The sequence below is a fragment of the Podarcis tiliguerta genome, assembly GCF_965153285.1.
Source record: "Podarcis tiliguerta genome assembly, chromosome: 14".
Classification (NCBI taxonomy): domain Eukaryota; kingdom Metazoa; phylum Chordata; class Lepidosauria; order Squamata; family Lacertidae; genus Podarcis; species Podarcis tiliguerta.
Window position 1 is genome coordinate 7,964,945 of NC_139547.1, and position 15,647 is coordinate 7,980,591.

General features: G+C 38.7%; 1 protein-coding gene across 2 annotated transcripts in view; it reads right to left on the reverse strand.

Moving 5' to 3' along the window:
- The window catches only part of NPTN (neuroplastin), a 49,065-nt gene that overhangs the window by 18,003 nt on the left and 15,415 nt on the right, over positions 1 to 15,647 (reverse strand). Inside the window, exons 2-4 of one of the 2 annotated variants that reach the window (XM_083413162.1) lie at positions 14,993 to 15,340; positions 6,148 to 6,319; positions 4,252 to 4,346 (exon numbers count right to left, since the gene is read on the reverse strand). In XM_083413162.1, coding sequence (XP_083269288.1) covers positions 4,252 to 4,346; positions 6,148 to 6,319; positions 14,993 to 15,340 — 615 coding nt within the window. The remainder of the gene's footprint in view (positions 1 to 4,251; positions 4,347 to 6,147; positions 6,320 to 14,992; positions 15,341 to 15,647) is intronic. The other variant, XM_083413163.1, reaches the window with a different exon arrangement.

The following is a 15,647-nucleotide window of genomic DNA, read 5'->3' on the forward strand; positions in this document are numbered from 1 at the left end:
TTGTAAGACCCTGAATACTGGTTTAAGATAATCAACTGTATAAATATTCTCTTTTGTATTACTGAATCAAGATTTTTTAAAAGCTTATTTTAATTATTAATAATCATTACCGATGGGAGCTGAATAGAGAAAGCATTTATATAACCAATAAGATGTTATTGATGTTATTCTTTTAAAACATGGCAAACACCTGTAAGATGTAGCAAAGGCATATGAAAATAACTAGAAATGTTTATACATGTATAATGTATAAACACTACCATCATTATTTAATATACTGAATTAATTCTCAGGTGTGACTCATAAGACATCCTGAATTATGTTAGCTTTATCTATTTTTAAATCAAACAATTTATTGTGAATAGCTAAAAGCCTTTGCAATGTACAGCAGGGGATAAGAATAACACTTCCCTCTGAAATTACACAACAGGACCTGTAAAAGTTTACAGCGTAAAAAATTTACAGCATAGGGTTATAAAATTAGGAATCATTAAGCTATCTAGAATGGAGATTCTTAGTTGCCAGAGCAAATTTGGCTATCAGGTGTGTAATCTAAAGATCTTTATCAGCTAAGATTTCAACTGTCACTTCCAGGGATCCGCCTGAGAAACAGTTAAGAATAGATGATGAAAAACTTTCTCTGGGCGTTGTATATAAGGCACAAACCACCAGGTAATGCATTATATCCTTGACCTGATTGCATCCATAAATGCATTTGCGTTCCATATGGGGAATTCCCAGATATCTCTCCTCTAAATATGCTGAGGTTTATCTAATGGGGCCTGCTAGGACCTGATCTGTTAATCCAGCCAGAGTCCAAGCCCCGGTCTCCGACACATATATCAAGTACACATCACAGCATACCAGGAATCCTGGCTTACTGTTAACATGCAGCTTGCTAGTGCACACTGCCCATTCACTCACATTTCATTCCTTTTTTGGCAAGACTGGGTAAAATAAACCAGGAAGCCACAATTATGTTTGCCTTCCCATGACATACAAACCTGGCATCCTGGTTTGTTGTTCCCAAACAAGCCATGATCAAGCCAATATAGCAAGTGGTGAAGTTGGATAAAAAATTCTGGCTTATCTGGAGCAACAAACTGGAAGCAGGGTTTGTACACAATGGGAAGTCAATCTGCTTATTGGTTTACTTTACCCACTTGCATGAAGGAATGAAAAAGTTACGTGCACCAGCACACTCTTCTTTTACAGTAAATCCTGCCTTACAATGGTGTGTGAAAGTGGCCTTTGCAACCTTTTTTTTCCTCGTCTTTCCTTTTTTTTTAAGAGACACCACTGAGTAATAGACCTGCACATTTAGGGATATGAAGAGTATATAAAAGCCAATATTTCTAGTGCATAAGAAATAATTATTCAATATATCTTTTGTACATTTTGTATACAAGGAAACTTTTCACACCAGGAAAACTAACTGGACACTTATAAATGTATATTGCTTCTTTTCTAAACAAGTCTGTAAGTTGTCTCCAGAAGCATCTGCACATCTATGACTCATGTTTAATGAGTAATTCCAAAACAACTGAATGTCTGACCTACAACAGAGTGAAGAGTAAATGTTGAATGTAAGAAAGAAAGGGACACACACAAATTATATTTTTATAACATTCTACTCAGTAATGTATTTGTTTAAACCAGCACAATTTTGACACCTGAAAAGGTGAACTTTCATGTGAAGAAAAGAACTTCTTCACTCTTGAGGACCCCACACCAGCACACTTGTTCCTGCCTAAGCCGGTCCACTGCCACTCACTTGGCCATTTCTTTAACTCCCAAGACTAGTTGTAGAGTAATACTTTTGAGAGATTACGTGAGATCAATGAACTGCCTGAGATGAACCTTCATTAGCAGATGGCTTGGTATGCTTGTTACCACCTCTAAAACCCATTCGCTTTCAAGGCAGCTAATTTTGTCACACGTGTCCTTCTAGGCGACTGCTAGGGCCTGATCTGTTAATCCAGCCAGAGTCCAATCCCAGGTCTCTGACACATATATCGAATACAATGGAAGTTATTCAAGGGCCCATTCATTCTTTACTACATAAAAAAGAATGCAGAATCATGAAGATTTGCAATGTTTTGGGTTTTTTTAAAGCTCACTGCATAACCACAAAAATACAGTCACTGAATACCCGCAAAAATGTAGTCCACAAAAATATATTGCTGCTTGTCCAGTGGGCAGAATGATGGTCGTTGTAGACCAGCAATAACCAGAGGGTCACAGGTTGCCAGTGGGAGGACATGAAAAATGAAGGACTAATAAATTGTGACTGAATCCTAAAGAGACACGCCCTATGAATGGGTGGTTCCAAGTTCAGAGATCTAAAGCTGACATCTGTGAGAAATTTTTGTTCTGATGAAGTATGAAACAGGATGAAATCCAGGACATATTGTCTAATAAACTGGGGTGTTCGGATAAATTGTTATTAATAGTCAGAAAACCTGGGGGGAAATGGAATGGATTCAAGTATCTTGAAAAAAGCATGGCTGAGTGGCATGCATACTGAACAGGAGAACTCACACAGACATTTTATTGCACTTGTAAACATGCTAAATCTCATCTTCATTGTTTTAGAGTAGTGGAAAATCCTCGTATTTTTTCCAAGAAGACCCATGCATTCAGAAGGGTTACAAATAGAGGCAGGAGGAGACAAATAAACACACACATTTGAAGAATCTAAAGTTTGAAATGAAAGGACCAAAGGGAAGAGACATGGTCACATTGAAAGTTGAAGATATGGAAGGTTGCAGTCTGGACAACAATAATTTTCAATTAAGTAAAGAGATCCTCAGAAAGTATTTTATAATAATCTGGTTTAGATATAGTAAGTGAACAGAGTTCTAGCTATCCTTTGAAAAGCAACGAAATATTTTCAGAAAGCTGATTAGTTGAAGAACCTGAATTTGTAGCGAAAAACGGAAAGAAGCATCAAAGATCACGGACAAGTTCTTGTCACAAAATATCAACAGGAGTTAAACAGAAGCAGCAGAGAGAGGAAAAAAGAACTTGCATTTTATAACAATTCAGCAAAGCATGATCATTCAACAAGAAAGGACAGCAAATTGAAGATAAGGCAAAACCTTTGCTAGAGAACCAAGTCTAATGAGTGTAGAAATTATAGTTAGTACAAGAAAGTAGTCCAGGTGGCAACAGGTGAAAAAAAAGCCTCTGCACAAAACCCTGGAAAGTAGGACTGTTAGAAGCATGAAAATAGGCTGATGAGCCCAAGAAAGGGAAAGAAAGAAGGTGCTGGAGGATGCAACAACCATTAAACTTTAGGGGGGACAGGAACCTAAAGATGGTAGAGAGAAAATTAAGACAGTAAATGGCACTGTGCTGAAGCAGAGATGGGGAACTTCAGTCCCTGGGGCCAGATGGGAACACTGTGCCAAGCAATTGAAAAAAATTGAGTTATTAATTTACACTTGGTAATGATTAAGCAGTCATGTGGACAAAATACAAAATCTACAGGAAACAGTGTACTTAACTATTTTTCAACTTGCTATGTGTAACATTTACGATTCAAAGTTAGAGACTAGATTTAATGTCCTGTGTCCTATCGCTCTTTACAGCTCTAAATGATACCATTTAAGCATCAAGGTAGTGATGACTGCCATGCCAAGCTGTAGAATTACTTTCTCCCTCTCTTAAAAGAGAAAGTAGTTTGAGCTCCTTTGAAATGTTGTGGGGCAGAGAAGGGGGAGCCTGGGCTTCACAGAGTATTGGACTTCTGAAATACTGTATGACACCTTCTTCTAGACCCAATGAACATGCACAATAAGATCTTTACAGGAGAGTCTGTCACATTCGCTCCTGAACTGGCCCCACCCAAAACTCTATTATGAACCTAAGGAGAGATATGACATTTTCTACAAGGAGAGACAGGAATTCTGAAGAGAGCTGAAGCCTGGAGAGACGGATTCTTAGCAGCAAGGAAAATTGTTAGTGGGCAGCCCATTAAGCAGGGTAAAAAAGTACAGCAAGGAAACAATACCAATGTACACACTATTCTAAGAATACAAAGTTTTCTGTGGGCAATTTGACTAAGCAATTCAACAGACGATCCAAATTTATTGAAACATGTGTGGAAGATGACCACTCATGCAGTAAGATGCAACTGCAAGATTGCAAGAACTAAATAAAGTGATTCAAAAATAGTGATACAAAGAAACAATTAGTAGAAACTAAGCTTTTTAAAAAAGGAAGCAGAAAATAAAAATAAAGGCATACCTTTCACTTCTATAGTGGCATTTGCTACAGGGGAACCCGCAAATACGAACACACACAAATATTCCCCTGAATCATCTGCTCTGGGCTTTGGAATTCTGCAAAGAAAAGAAATGTGGATCCAGATAGTTAGCTCACAATTGGCAACAAATCAACTCTGGTTGCTGAGAAGCAATAGCTCAATCATCTATGTTTCATTCTGTGAACGAAAAAAGTGACTCTAAACCACTCCAAAATGATTATGTTGCATATAGTTTAAGTTTTCTTCTACACAAGAAAATGCAGGAGCCAAATAATTATGCATCACACATATTTAAAGCGGGATCTTGTCTAATTTTGTGCATTTGTTTCTTGGATTAAGGTAGCTTACTGGGAGATGCTTTGGTTGGAAATTAAATAAAACCTTTCTAGTGTTCAAGATGGTTAAGAGTGATTTTAAATCACTTGCCCTACCTTTCTGCAGAGCAACCTCACTAGATTATGAGTTATGGGAATCACTAGCAATCTGGTAAGTGCTTTTATAGATCCTTGTTGACAAACCATTTGTCTCCCAAAGATACAATGCCACAACTGAAGAAGTTCTGCTATGTGGAAAGCAGAACCCCCTGTTTTGGTTGAATTTTAAAGCAGGGGCTCCTCTGTCGATATTAACAGTTAGAAGACAACTGGGAATTTTAACAAAATGTTGCATAAGTGCTCCTGTTCACTGTTTCAGTCACTCCTACTCTCCTGCATGACACACCATCCCACTCCCAGGTGGTTTTCAATTTCCTTTTCCAGTCAGCCAGTATCCTGTGGGCACTGAGCACACTTGGGTGCTTTGGCAACTTCTGAAGAGCTTTTCAAACAGCAGCCCCGCATAACAATCTCCGCACACCACAATCTCACTCCAGATCACCATGTTTTAAATCAATTTCACATCCACTAAACACCCCCCCCCCAGTGATATACTTTAGTTATTAAGCACACCAGTTGTAAAGACTGTTTGCCCCGCTCTGAAATTAAGGACTAGAATATGAATATTTCTAAAGTGACCAACAGTGCTAACCAAGTTGTATTCCAGCTTCTATTCTTAAACCCAAAATTAGTGTAGTGAGTCGGGCAAAATTACCCAATTTTAATATATATTGCAACTCAAGGCACAGATCCATATACTTGAATTTTAAACACTGACAAATACTATACGTTGCCCCAATGATCATGAAGACCAGACAATACTCGTGTGAAGTCACTGCCATGTTGAAGTAGCTACTATTTCTAAGCAAGGCTGATACCCCTTTAAATCACCATAAACTGGAGTACACCCTTAGCAGTTCTCCAGCAGGAGCTAAAGGTACCCAAGGTTCTGTCAGTACTATGCCCTAAGCATGGATCAAACTTTGAAATAAGCCGCAAAAAATTGGGCAGCAACTGCTAGCTCTAGTTTAATCCACTGTTGGAACACAGAACAACCCAACTGCCTGATCTGGAGCATAGAACAGAAATATGCAATCCTAGAATATAGTATTGCCTAGATTGGACTTCTCACATGCTACAATTTAAAAGAACTGCACCAAGGTAACTCAAATTCTATATGAGTCTTACACATACTACAAACTGAGGATGTTTGCATGTGATTATGTTGCAGAGTTTACTCTTATTATTAAAGGAAGATAAGATAAATTGTACAAAAAAGAATATTTACAACACAGAAAACACAACTTCTGACCAGCAGAAACTGTATTATTTTGAACATTACTCCCTGATAACATAATGCTCAACATGAATCCACAGTAATGCGTCTTAAATGTCACCTAAAATTTATTAGCCACACATGTCAAGTTTCACTGGAAAAGGTTTAGCTATACTGTAGGTTCATTCATTTTTTAGGGACAATACCAAAGCCACTTCAAGGCTTACCTGTACTGGGTAGTGTCTGTGTTCTCTCTAGTATCCGAAATCTCTACACCATTTTTCACCCAATAGCTGTCAGTGAGAGGGCTGGGAAATGTTGTGAGGTTGCACTGTAGTGTGATGGGAGGTGTAGTTTGTGGAACGATGATTGTATCATTACTGGCATTGATCCTGGGCTCTAAAAAAGAAGGTACATTAAAAAGAAGAGTAATCAGTTTCTGCACACTAAAATGCCCTACACATCACAACTAAATGGCAGAGGAACTGGGAGAGGGAAGAGAACTACACATGGAACACAGCTTCACTAGCTTAAGAGACATCAAGAAAGTCATACAGCGAACAGCTGAGCAGCAGAGAAAGGCAACAAGGACCAGTCCCCCTATATGAAAAGGGAAAAAAGAAAAGAATGAAATACATTCTGGAGTTTCTCATATTTAATATAATCACACGTAAGGTTAAGGTTAGTAACATTTACGCCTTATCAGACTCAACAATGGAAGAGGCATAGTTAACAGCTACGCAAGCAAAATAAGCTCCATCCAAGTAATAGCCAATTCACCGTTGTGAAGTTTTGACATGTACACATAACATCAGTTTGAAACACCTTCATCCTCATTTATGCAAGCAACATTCAGCCTATTCCACTAAAATAAAATAAAATACAGAGTTGTATCCAATATAGCGCTAAGTAACTTGTTTCATTAGCCCAAGGATTTACACTTGCGCAATGGAACTGCCCTCACCCCACATGCCCCATAAATCTGTTCTGGGGGTTTCCTCAACCCTCTGGATCAGGGGTCAGTAAACTTTTTCAGCAGGGGGCTGGTTCACCGTCCCTCAGACCTTGTGGAGGGGCTGGACTATATTTTGGAGGGGGTGAAATGAACAAATTCCTACGCACCACAAATAATCCAGAGATGCATTTTAAATAAAAACACACATTCTACTCATGTAAAAACACCAGGCAGGCCCCAGAAGTAAGCCAAAGCTGCATTTTCAATAAAAGGACACATTCCACTCATGTAAAAACACGCTGATTTCCGGAACGTCTGCAGGCCAGATTCAGAAGGCGATTGGGCCAGATCCGGCCCCAGGGCCTTAGTTTGCCTACCCATGTTCTGGATCATAATTGGGTTGTGCACAGTGGGAAGAGAGGATTTGAAAGTTGAGTTGTACAAGCATAAATCATTGTGCTGATGGGACGCAATAGTTGGATACTACTGATATTTTGGATGCTCTCATATACACCATTATAGATAAAATGCTGTTGCTGAAACAGGTAAATATCCTATTAAAGATATCAGTAAAGCACAATAAGCTGTGTCTCTGCTAAAACCCTGTATAGAGTTTTCCAAACTGAGTTGCCAATGCCAAACTTCCAACTAACAAAGAAAATCATGTCATTATCAGACACTTAGATTGCATATAATACTTACATAACTTAAAAATACCAAGATTGTATTATGGTATCATAATACAATCTAAGAGAGATCAATGCACCACTTTAAACCACAGGCACACACTGGTGTCTTGTTTTTAAATTATGTGGCAGGTTATGGTAGAAATAGAAGAAAATTATAATGTTTGCATGCATATGCACATGCAAACAACCCCACACAGTATCTAGGACTAAAGAGGTTACTCTGGAACAAGCAGCAACTAGTTCAACCAAACGGGCATGGAACAAATCCATTTGCTCCAGTACCTTAACCTCAAATATTGTGATACTACTTTGGATCCCCCCAACATTGTTCCTTTACCTTTTAAAATTTGCAATTATGGGTTCAGCCACACCGTATTTTGTAGTGTGCAACTAAAACTGGTGCTTGCATACTAGTGCATCACATATTCAACATGAAATTACAACATAGGATATGTGAACCACAATTTATATATAGTAAAGTGTCGTTACAAACACAGCCTTGGTTTATGGGGACTATATGGGGTTTATATACCATAGAACTGAAGTGCATTAAGTTCAGTTCCCAATAATAGTTTTCATTTCAACATTCAAAGGAAAAAAGAATGGGAGTTTTTCTGATCCCTCTTCGTTATACTTTTAAGTTAAAAACAGACATTCTATTGAGACATTTCCAGAATAAATCTAGCCATGGCAGTTAAGCAGTGTGTAGATTTTTTAAAATGTTGTATTTTTGAGCCCTTTGGGGCTCTGGGGCTAATTTATACAAGGCATAGGAGATCCATAATCAGGTCTCCCAATGATTTTATTCAGGTTTTTTTCTTCAGCCGGAACTCAACAGAATTTTGTTCTGGCACCTCTCAGGTGGGCACCACTGGCATTATAAGAGAACAGGGTGAGTTCCGGAACCTCTTTTTCCTAGAAAAATAGCACTGTTTTTACTTTTATTACGTATGAAGTGCTAATAGGCAGCAATGAATGTTTATTCTGAAAGGTTCTACAAAACTTGTGTCCAGCTTTAATATGGTCCGAAATCACATCAGAGAAGATTTATAAGGTCCATCTGCGTAAACACTCTGAAAGCAACGTATTAATTCAAAGGAAGAAAAATTATTTCAATAGTTGTTTGCATTTTATGCCTCCATTAACAAAACCTGTCATTTTTGCCAGTCTACAGTGAGAAATTGCACTGTTTTAAATGTTTCATTTCTTTTCCTACCCAGCTGCCTGCCTGCCTGCCTTTCCCTTAAGAAAAATAGTAAATGTCAGAATAAGTTAGATTTTTAAAATAAAGTTTTTGTATTTCCAATTTAGGATCACATGTAGGAACTGATCTAGGTACAATTATGGCCCAAACAATCACAGGGTTTCTAGTGCAGGATCCTCTTGAAGCCCCTCCCTTGGTGCTATGACAGGTGCTATTATGCAGACTTGATTAAAGAGGAGAACAAGAACTCTATAAAAGGTGAAAGTGAGTTTTAATCTGGTTTATAGTTCATAATTTATTTTAAGACTGATATTTAGGAGACATAGTTTTATTAGGAAATATTTTCCTTTTCCTTTCATTTGGCAACATGTGATTTTCAAAGGGCAGCAGTCAGAGCTATCAGCAGGTATTTCCCAGGATTCCTCTAAGTCCAAGAGATAGAGCTATCTTGCATTCTCCCAAATTGCAAGTTATTTGTTACACTTTTCCTACTGCAACCTGAACACCATAAATCTAAAACTCAACTGAAGTTGAGAGCTGAACATCAGCAACTAAATGTCCTCCCAGCTCCATTCTTCAGGTGCTGTTACCTTGACGTTAAAAGGTTACACATTCTTGCTACCCACAAACCCGTGATCAACCAAACTCACTCAGATAGTTGAAGTAATAAGAAAAAATAAAATGTATAGCAGTTCCAGATCAAAGATACTTGGTGAGCCAGTTATTACTGCATGTAAAAAATGGTGCACTGTCAATACTTGCAAAGGACACACCCGATCTCTATTAGGAAAAGTTGTGAATGTATGAACAATGTTCGAGTGACTGACTGTTAAGCAGGAAAACGTGGAAACCAAAGCAGAAGGAAGGGGGCAGGAGAAAGATGCACAAGACTTTGGGAGATATCAAATCGCATAGTTACTAGTTTGTCTCTTGGAATTATCCAGCTTAAACTGCAGAAGGATTTTATAGCATTGTTTTGTCACAAGGTTGTTATCTGTATTTTGGAACATTCTAATTACCATAATTGGAAAGAAGCATATTTATAAATCTGAGCTCAAAACATGAAGCCAGTACTGTAAGTCAAAATATCCTAATCAAATTGTTTACCATCTACATTATTAGCTTTACTCATGACTTGTATGTTGACACATAGAGCCATTTCCCATTTCATGTAGGAAGATTCTGTAATCCAACGCAATATGCTGGTTGCTTTCTTTTAATGTCTTTTTTTTTAATTGCAAGAGCTGTTACCTTAGATAGCTTACATGTTTCCACATCCACTATCAGTTTTACATAACTGGGACACCCTTCAAGTGCTCTATAAAGCATAAGTCTCAAAGTTACAAGTGAACACAAAGCATATCTTCCTGACGTACAGTATTAAACTTTGTGCTTTGAGTTTATATGAAAGTTATACACAACACTGAAAACTGCATTCCAGAAACCCAAGTAATCCATAACAGAGAAACTGGACAATGGCAAAACAGATGGAGCGTGATATTTGACTAAGTTTTACTCAGAATAGACCTACAAGAATTAATGGATCTAACTTAGTCATGCTAATTCATTTCAATGGGTCTACTCTGAACACAACAGTCCTCTTCTCTGTGTTTATTACTGTCTTTGTAGTGCCTAAAATGGCTAGCATCCACCTACATCAACTCTATTACAGAGAACTACAATACAGTGGTGCCCCGCAAGACGAATGCCTCGCAAGACGGAAAACCCGCAAGACAAAAGGGTTTTCCGTCTGCAGAGGCGCTTCGCAAGACAAATTTCCCTATGGGCTTGCTTTGCAAGCCGAAAAATGACAAAAATTTTCGAGTTTTTTTTTTTGCTCCAAAACCCCTTATTTTGAATCGCTAAGCTGCTAAAAGCATTTTAGCTGCAAAACCGCTAATCCCCCCCCTTTAAAAAGCCGTTTTTAGCCCTTTTTTAGCCAATAGCGCTAATAGTGCTACTCCGTCAATGGGCTTGCTTCGCAAGACGAAAAAACCACAAGACGAAAAGACCCGCGGAACGGATTCTTTTCGTCTTGCGAGGCACCACTGTATTGTCTTGCTCATCACTGTCTTGGCAAAGCAGCACTGTTAAGTAGGTATGCTGGGGATGGCAATTGAAGCTTTGGCTTTATCAGTTCCTTGTCAACCAAGCTGCCTGCCTGACTATGTTAGCCACTACACATTATCTAGTACCTATTTGTAACTAATGGTGACCCTATTGCTTCACCCTATATGGACTTCCACTTCTTTGACCAACACCTCTTCCTTCCACCCTATATTTAACACAGTATTTTCTTACACTTAAACCATAGAACTCTGTATCCACATTTGTTCCCTTGCTAGGCTTGTAGCTCCAACCATTTCTTTTACTGTGGTATTACTCACTGTTGACCCTAAAATGTACATTTCTTTGAAGCAGGTTCTGTATGTTACTGACAAGACACTACTGTAAAAGGCCATGACTACACTGTATAGAAGTGTAATTTCTGGCCTGGACTACCAGTTTTACCCAAAACTCTATTCCTCAGGCAGAGGGACCACAGCAACTAAGGCTAGTTATTTTCCAATGGTATGGGCTATATGAGAAGAAATGAAAGAAATGCTGGTGAGCTAAAGGAAGAAGTGCCTAGAAAAGAAGAAGGCCATAACTGCACACTCATCAACATACAAATTTCACACAAGCATGACACCTTCTGCCATGCCAGATTCTTCTTTTACCCATTTGCCTTTGAGATTCTTTGGCATACTTCACTTCCTCCCATCCATGTTCCCAGCTACTATGTTCTCGAAACACACACACATTTCCCCCCCAAATACATGTCTATGCAACAGATATGTACACACAAACCCAGATGTTACATTACTCACTCATATGCTCTTTCCAGACAAATTGCAATATTAAATGAAGTAATTATTTCTACAAATTTTTGATTTTTTGTGTGACTTTATTTTTCTAGAACTGTTCTATTTTTGTGTTAAGATAGAAAACTTGAAGCTATACTTTAACAATGACAAACATTATGGAATGACGTTTGCAAATAGGTTGTGCTAAGGACTATAAATTAAGAAAAACAAAGGCTCAAAATTTTCAGGTGGAAGAAACGGCAGCAAAAATGTTGCACCACAAACCCTGTATGCTCTCTAAGGTAAACTGGAGGAGCTTGTCTGGGGTCATTAGATTTTGATGAATCATAAGCTGGGGTACCGTGAATGGAGTTGAGGTTTGTCTGAGGTGAAGCAGGATTGGTGCTAGAGCATTCAAGTCAGAGAAATGAATTCTGACAAGCTTCATGGTGCCTCAGCAATCCAGACATCTACTTTTGCTGCAGGTGAGGATCTACTGAAACCAAAAGTATGTCTCCAGGTTTATCATGTATAAGGAAAATGTGAGAACGTTTGGGGGGAGAAGCAGCATTGCAAAACCAAAACCTATTATTTATTAAATTTATATACCACCCTTAATCTGAGGATCACAGGGCAGCTCACAGTACAAAACCACAAAAATACGTAACATAATAACAAACAAAACAATAATTTTCCCCAAGCCATCAGAGTGTAAGGGAGTTAAGCTCCTTTGTAACCAACAAGTTTAGCTTGTAATCAAAGTGAATGACTTTTCCCGGATAGCTCATCCTTTTAGATTCTTCCTCCTCAAAATCAATTTTTGAAAGCTGCCTAGCACAAAAGTCCCTGAAACTATTCAACTGCAATTTGAATGTTTTGTTTGTTTCTTTGTTTTGACCCAGGAGCACCTTTTGTGTCTGCAATTTTTAGACCAACTCTCCATAAAACACTAGGGGAAATTAAATAATTCCTTCTTTTTTACACACCAAAAAACTGTTATAGCTACGCTTGTAGGGCAACCACTGCAGCTGCTCTTCTGAAATTTGGCAGGATTTATGCCCTGGCAACCTTGCTTGCAAATGTCACCCAACTCCTACACAAAATAAAGTTACAATATTTCTTGTTGAAAACAGGTCCAATTTCACAACTGCCTAATACACAAAGGCCTTGGACCTATTTGCATTTGAAAAGCTTTATCCAGAATGGAGGGGCAAGTGAATTGGCTAAAACGTCACCCACTTCTCTCAAAAGCTATAGCCATTTTCTAATTTCCCAATAGTGGACTGGAGGGTGGGGAACAAAATAGACTCAGACCCTGAAACAAACTGAGTATCCTTCCAAAAACCTTGGACAGCAAGCAGGTCTGAAATGAAGACTGTGGTTGGTTGGTGTAGACTTTTATAATTTTAATTTGGTTGTCAGCTTAGCATGAGCTGCTGTGGGAGACACAGCAGAATAGTGGTATAACTCTTCTGATGAACAAGACAAATGAGAAATGGGATCTATGGGAAAGATAATATGAAAAAGTTCTAATAATAACCTTACCAATATTTTATCTTGGTCATTTCGGAGACCAAATTCCATTCTCTAACTGGCTCTGCTCTCTCACATATTCACTACAATAATTGCCTGTTTTACAGAAGACGGCTGAAAGCAGAATGGCCTTTTTTCTAACATTGGCTCGTGAAAATATTCATAGCTGAAAATGTACACAATACATATTTGACAGTTCTTCACTGTGAATCCCAGCTCATCCTTGTACTTACAGGCTGGCTTGGGCATGTTATTTTCTCTGCCGCAGCTCACCCATTCCCAATGAGGGAAGGAGCCATTCACGGAAGGGAATCAGGAAATACTGCCAATATTAATTTAAAGGAAGTGGTGGCCAAATACATTAAATGAAACCAAGTTGAACAAGAAGATGCCCATTTTAAATCCTGCAACTGTGAGAGGACTTTCTTTTCTTCAAGTTATCCATCAACATTTTACTATAGCCAAAATGTTGTGTTTATCACAAGTTATCATTCCATTCAGCAGTGAGAGACACTTGATTCTTCCTGCTTTAACATTCTCTTAAAATTCAAATAAATAAATAAAATCAATAAATACAATCGATCCAGTATTTGATCATCTACTTCTGGTTTATCTACCACTGCCAGGAATAGGATGCATGTTTCTAAACCAGTGATCAAAATGTCGCAGCCTGGGGACACCGGGTTCTCAAGACTGCTTTCCAAAACACTGGGTGAGATCAGAATACAGTTTAATAATAAATGGAAGCATAAAGTGTTTTATGTTATTGTGGGCACTCCCTCCAAGTGTAGAGTCTCATGAGTATGTGTCATCTAAGCTGCAACAGAAAACCAAAATGGAAGCCCAGGATGTGATGCCTTGGGACACAGCAGCAATTCTTAGAGGGAGATAAACAGTATTTTAAAACAATCTGACCGAGTAAAAATTCAGCATAATTTTTTATCAAAATATATAATTTGTTACAAGATGGACAGCTCAATGGTAGCTTAACACTGCAAATGAAATGTGTATGTGTCAGTTCTGTTCCTGCTTACTTTATAGCATTGTCTAATTGATTTACCTATCATTTGTACAGTGGAGCCATTAAGGAACCAGCTCACATGGCATGTAATAAGACCAAGCCCACTATCATTCAACTTTCCATGTAAAGATGCTTAACACATGCTACAAGCATGAGAAAGGGGAGATTCTTGGCTACCACTTCTACATGATAAGTAATGAGGAGGACTCACTTTTATATCCTGGGGCAAAAGCATCTGCATCAGTAATCAAAGGACCAACTTTTGAGAGGTCGGGGTATATACATATATGCTATTTATAAAAGTAAAGTGCTGTGACTTGAAGGGAAAATCCAGGCTTTCACATATAACAGAATTCAAATGGGAAGGATTTATACAGAAGTCTATGAACTCAAAATCATGTGAAAAAGAAAGGCATTCCACGAGATCCCAACAAAAGAAAAAAAATGGTTAGAAATGGTTAGATCAGGGAACAACACAAAGTAGAAAGGCACTCAATGAAGAAGCCAGCATTAGGATAGCAGGAAGCCTAATATAGAAAGTAAAAGGGAGGTAACAAACAATCCAATACTGGGCTTGTTTTCACAGAGGAACTAGAAGACAGTTCCAGAGATTCTCCCCAGTCCTTTGATCCTAGGAAGGAGGAGACACAGTAAGAAGGTGGCAAACACAGTAAAGCACTACAACCAGAGGAATAGTCTTGGGTTCAAAACCAAAAAATGTGACAAAGACAATGGGTGGGTTATACCAGGGTCACAGGAGGGGTAAGGGTCACTTGACTGCCTCTAGATACTACAGTACTACCACTGTAGGGTGCTGAACTCACTCTGAAGGACGCTTATGGTAGCCTGGGCTCGTATCCACGTTATGGCAGGATTTTGCCTCAAGTCATTCCTTCTGGGATCGTTGCTCGCCCTGCACTCATAAGTCCCAGAGTCTTCCAAGATAAGGCGAGTAATTCTCAGCACGCTCACGCCATTCACCCCGTAGGCAGTGTTAATGGTGACACGGCGCTTTCGAGCACCATCCCATAGCTGTTTGAAAGATTCAGCCCGGTTGACTTCAGCATACCACCACTGGATCTCTGGAGTGGGATTCCCAACCACGTCACAGTACAGCTCAAAGGCGTCCCCCGTGAGTTTAGTTTCTGACATGGGCGACTTGACAAACCCAGCTAGAGGGAGGGGCAGCAGAAATGTAGTGACAGACCAGCAGAAAACAGATCTTATAAAGAATAAAGCAAATGAATTGCAGAAAAGAAAAGAAAAACAAAGAAAGACATGCTCATCTGCAATAGCAGCTATTACATGACTTTTAGAAGAAAAGAGACAGAGCTTACAGCTTGCAGAAAGCTTTTATTTTGTTTGCAACCTTGCAAAAAGCTAAGCTCTCGGCAGATGAGCCATCAGGTTTTAACAATTTTACTGTCTATGAGAATAAACTGGATTGGAATAAAATATTGCATCTGGAAAATGCACACA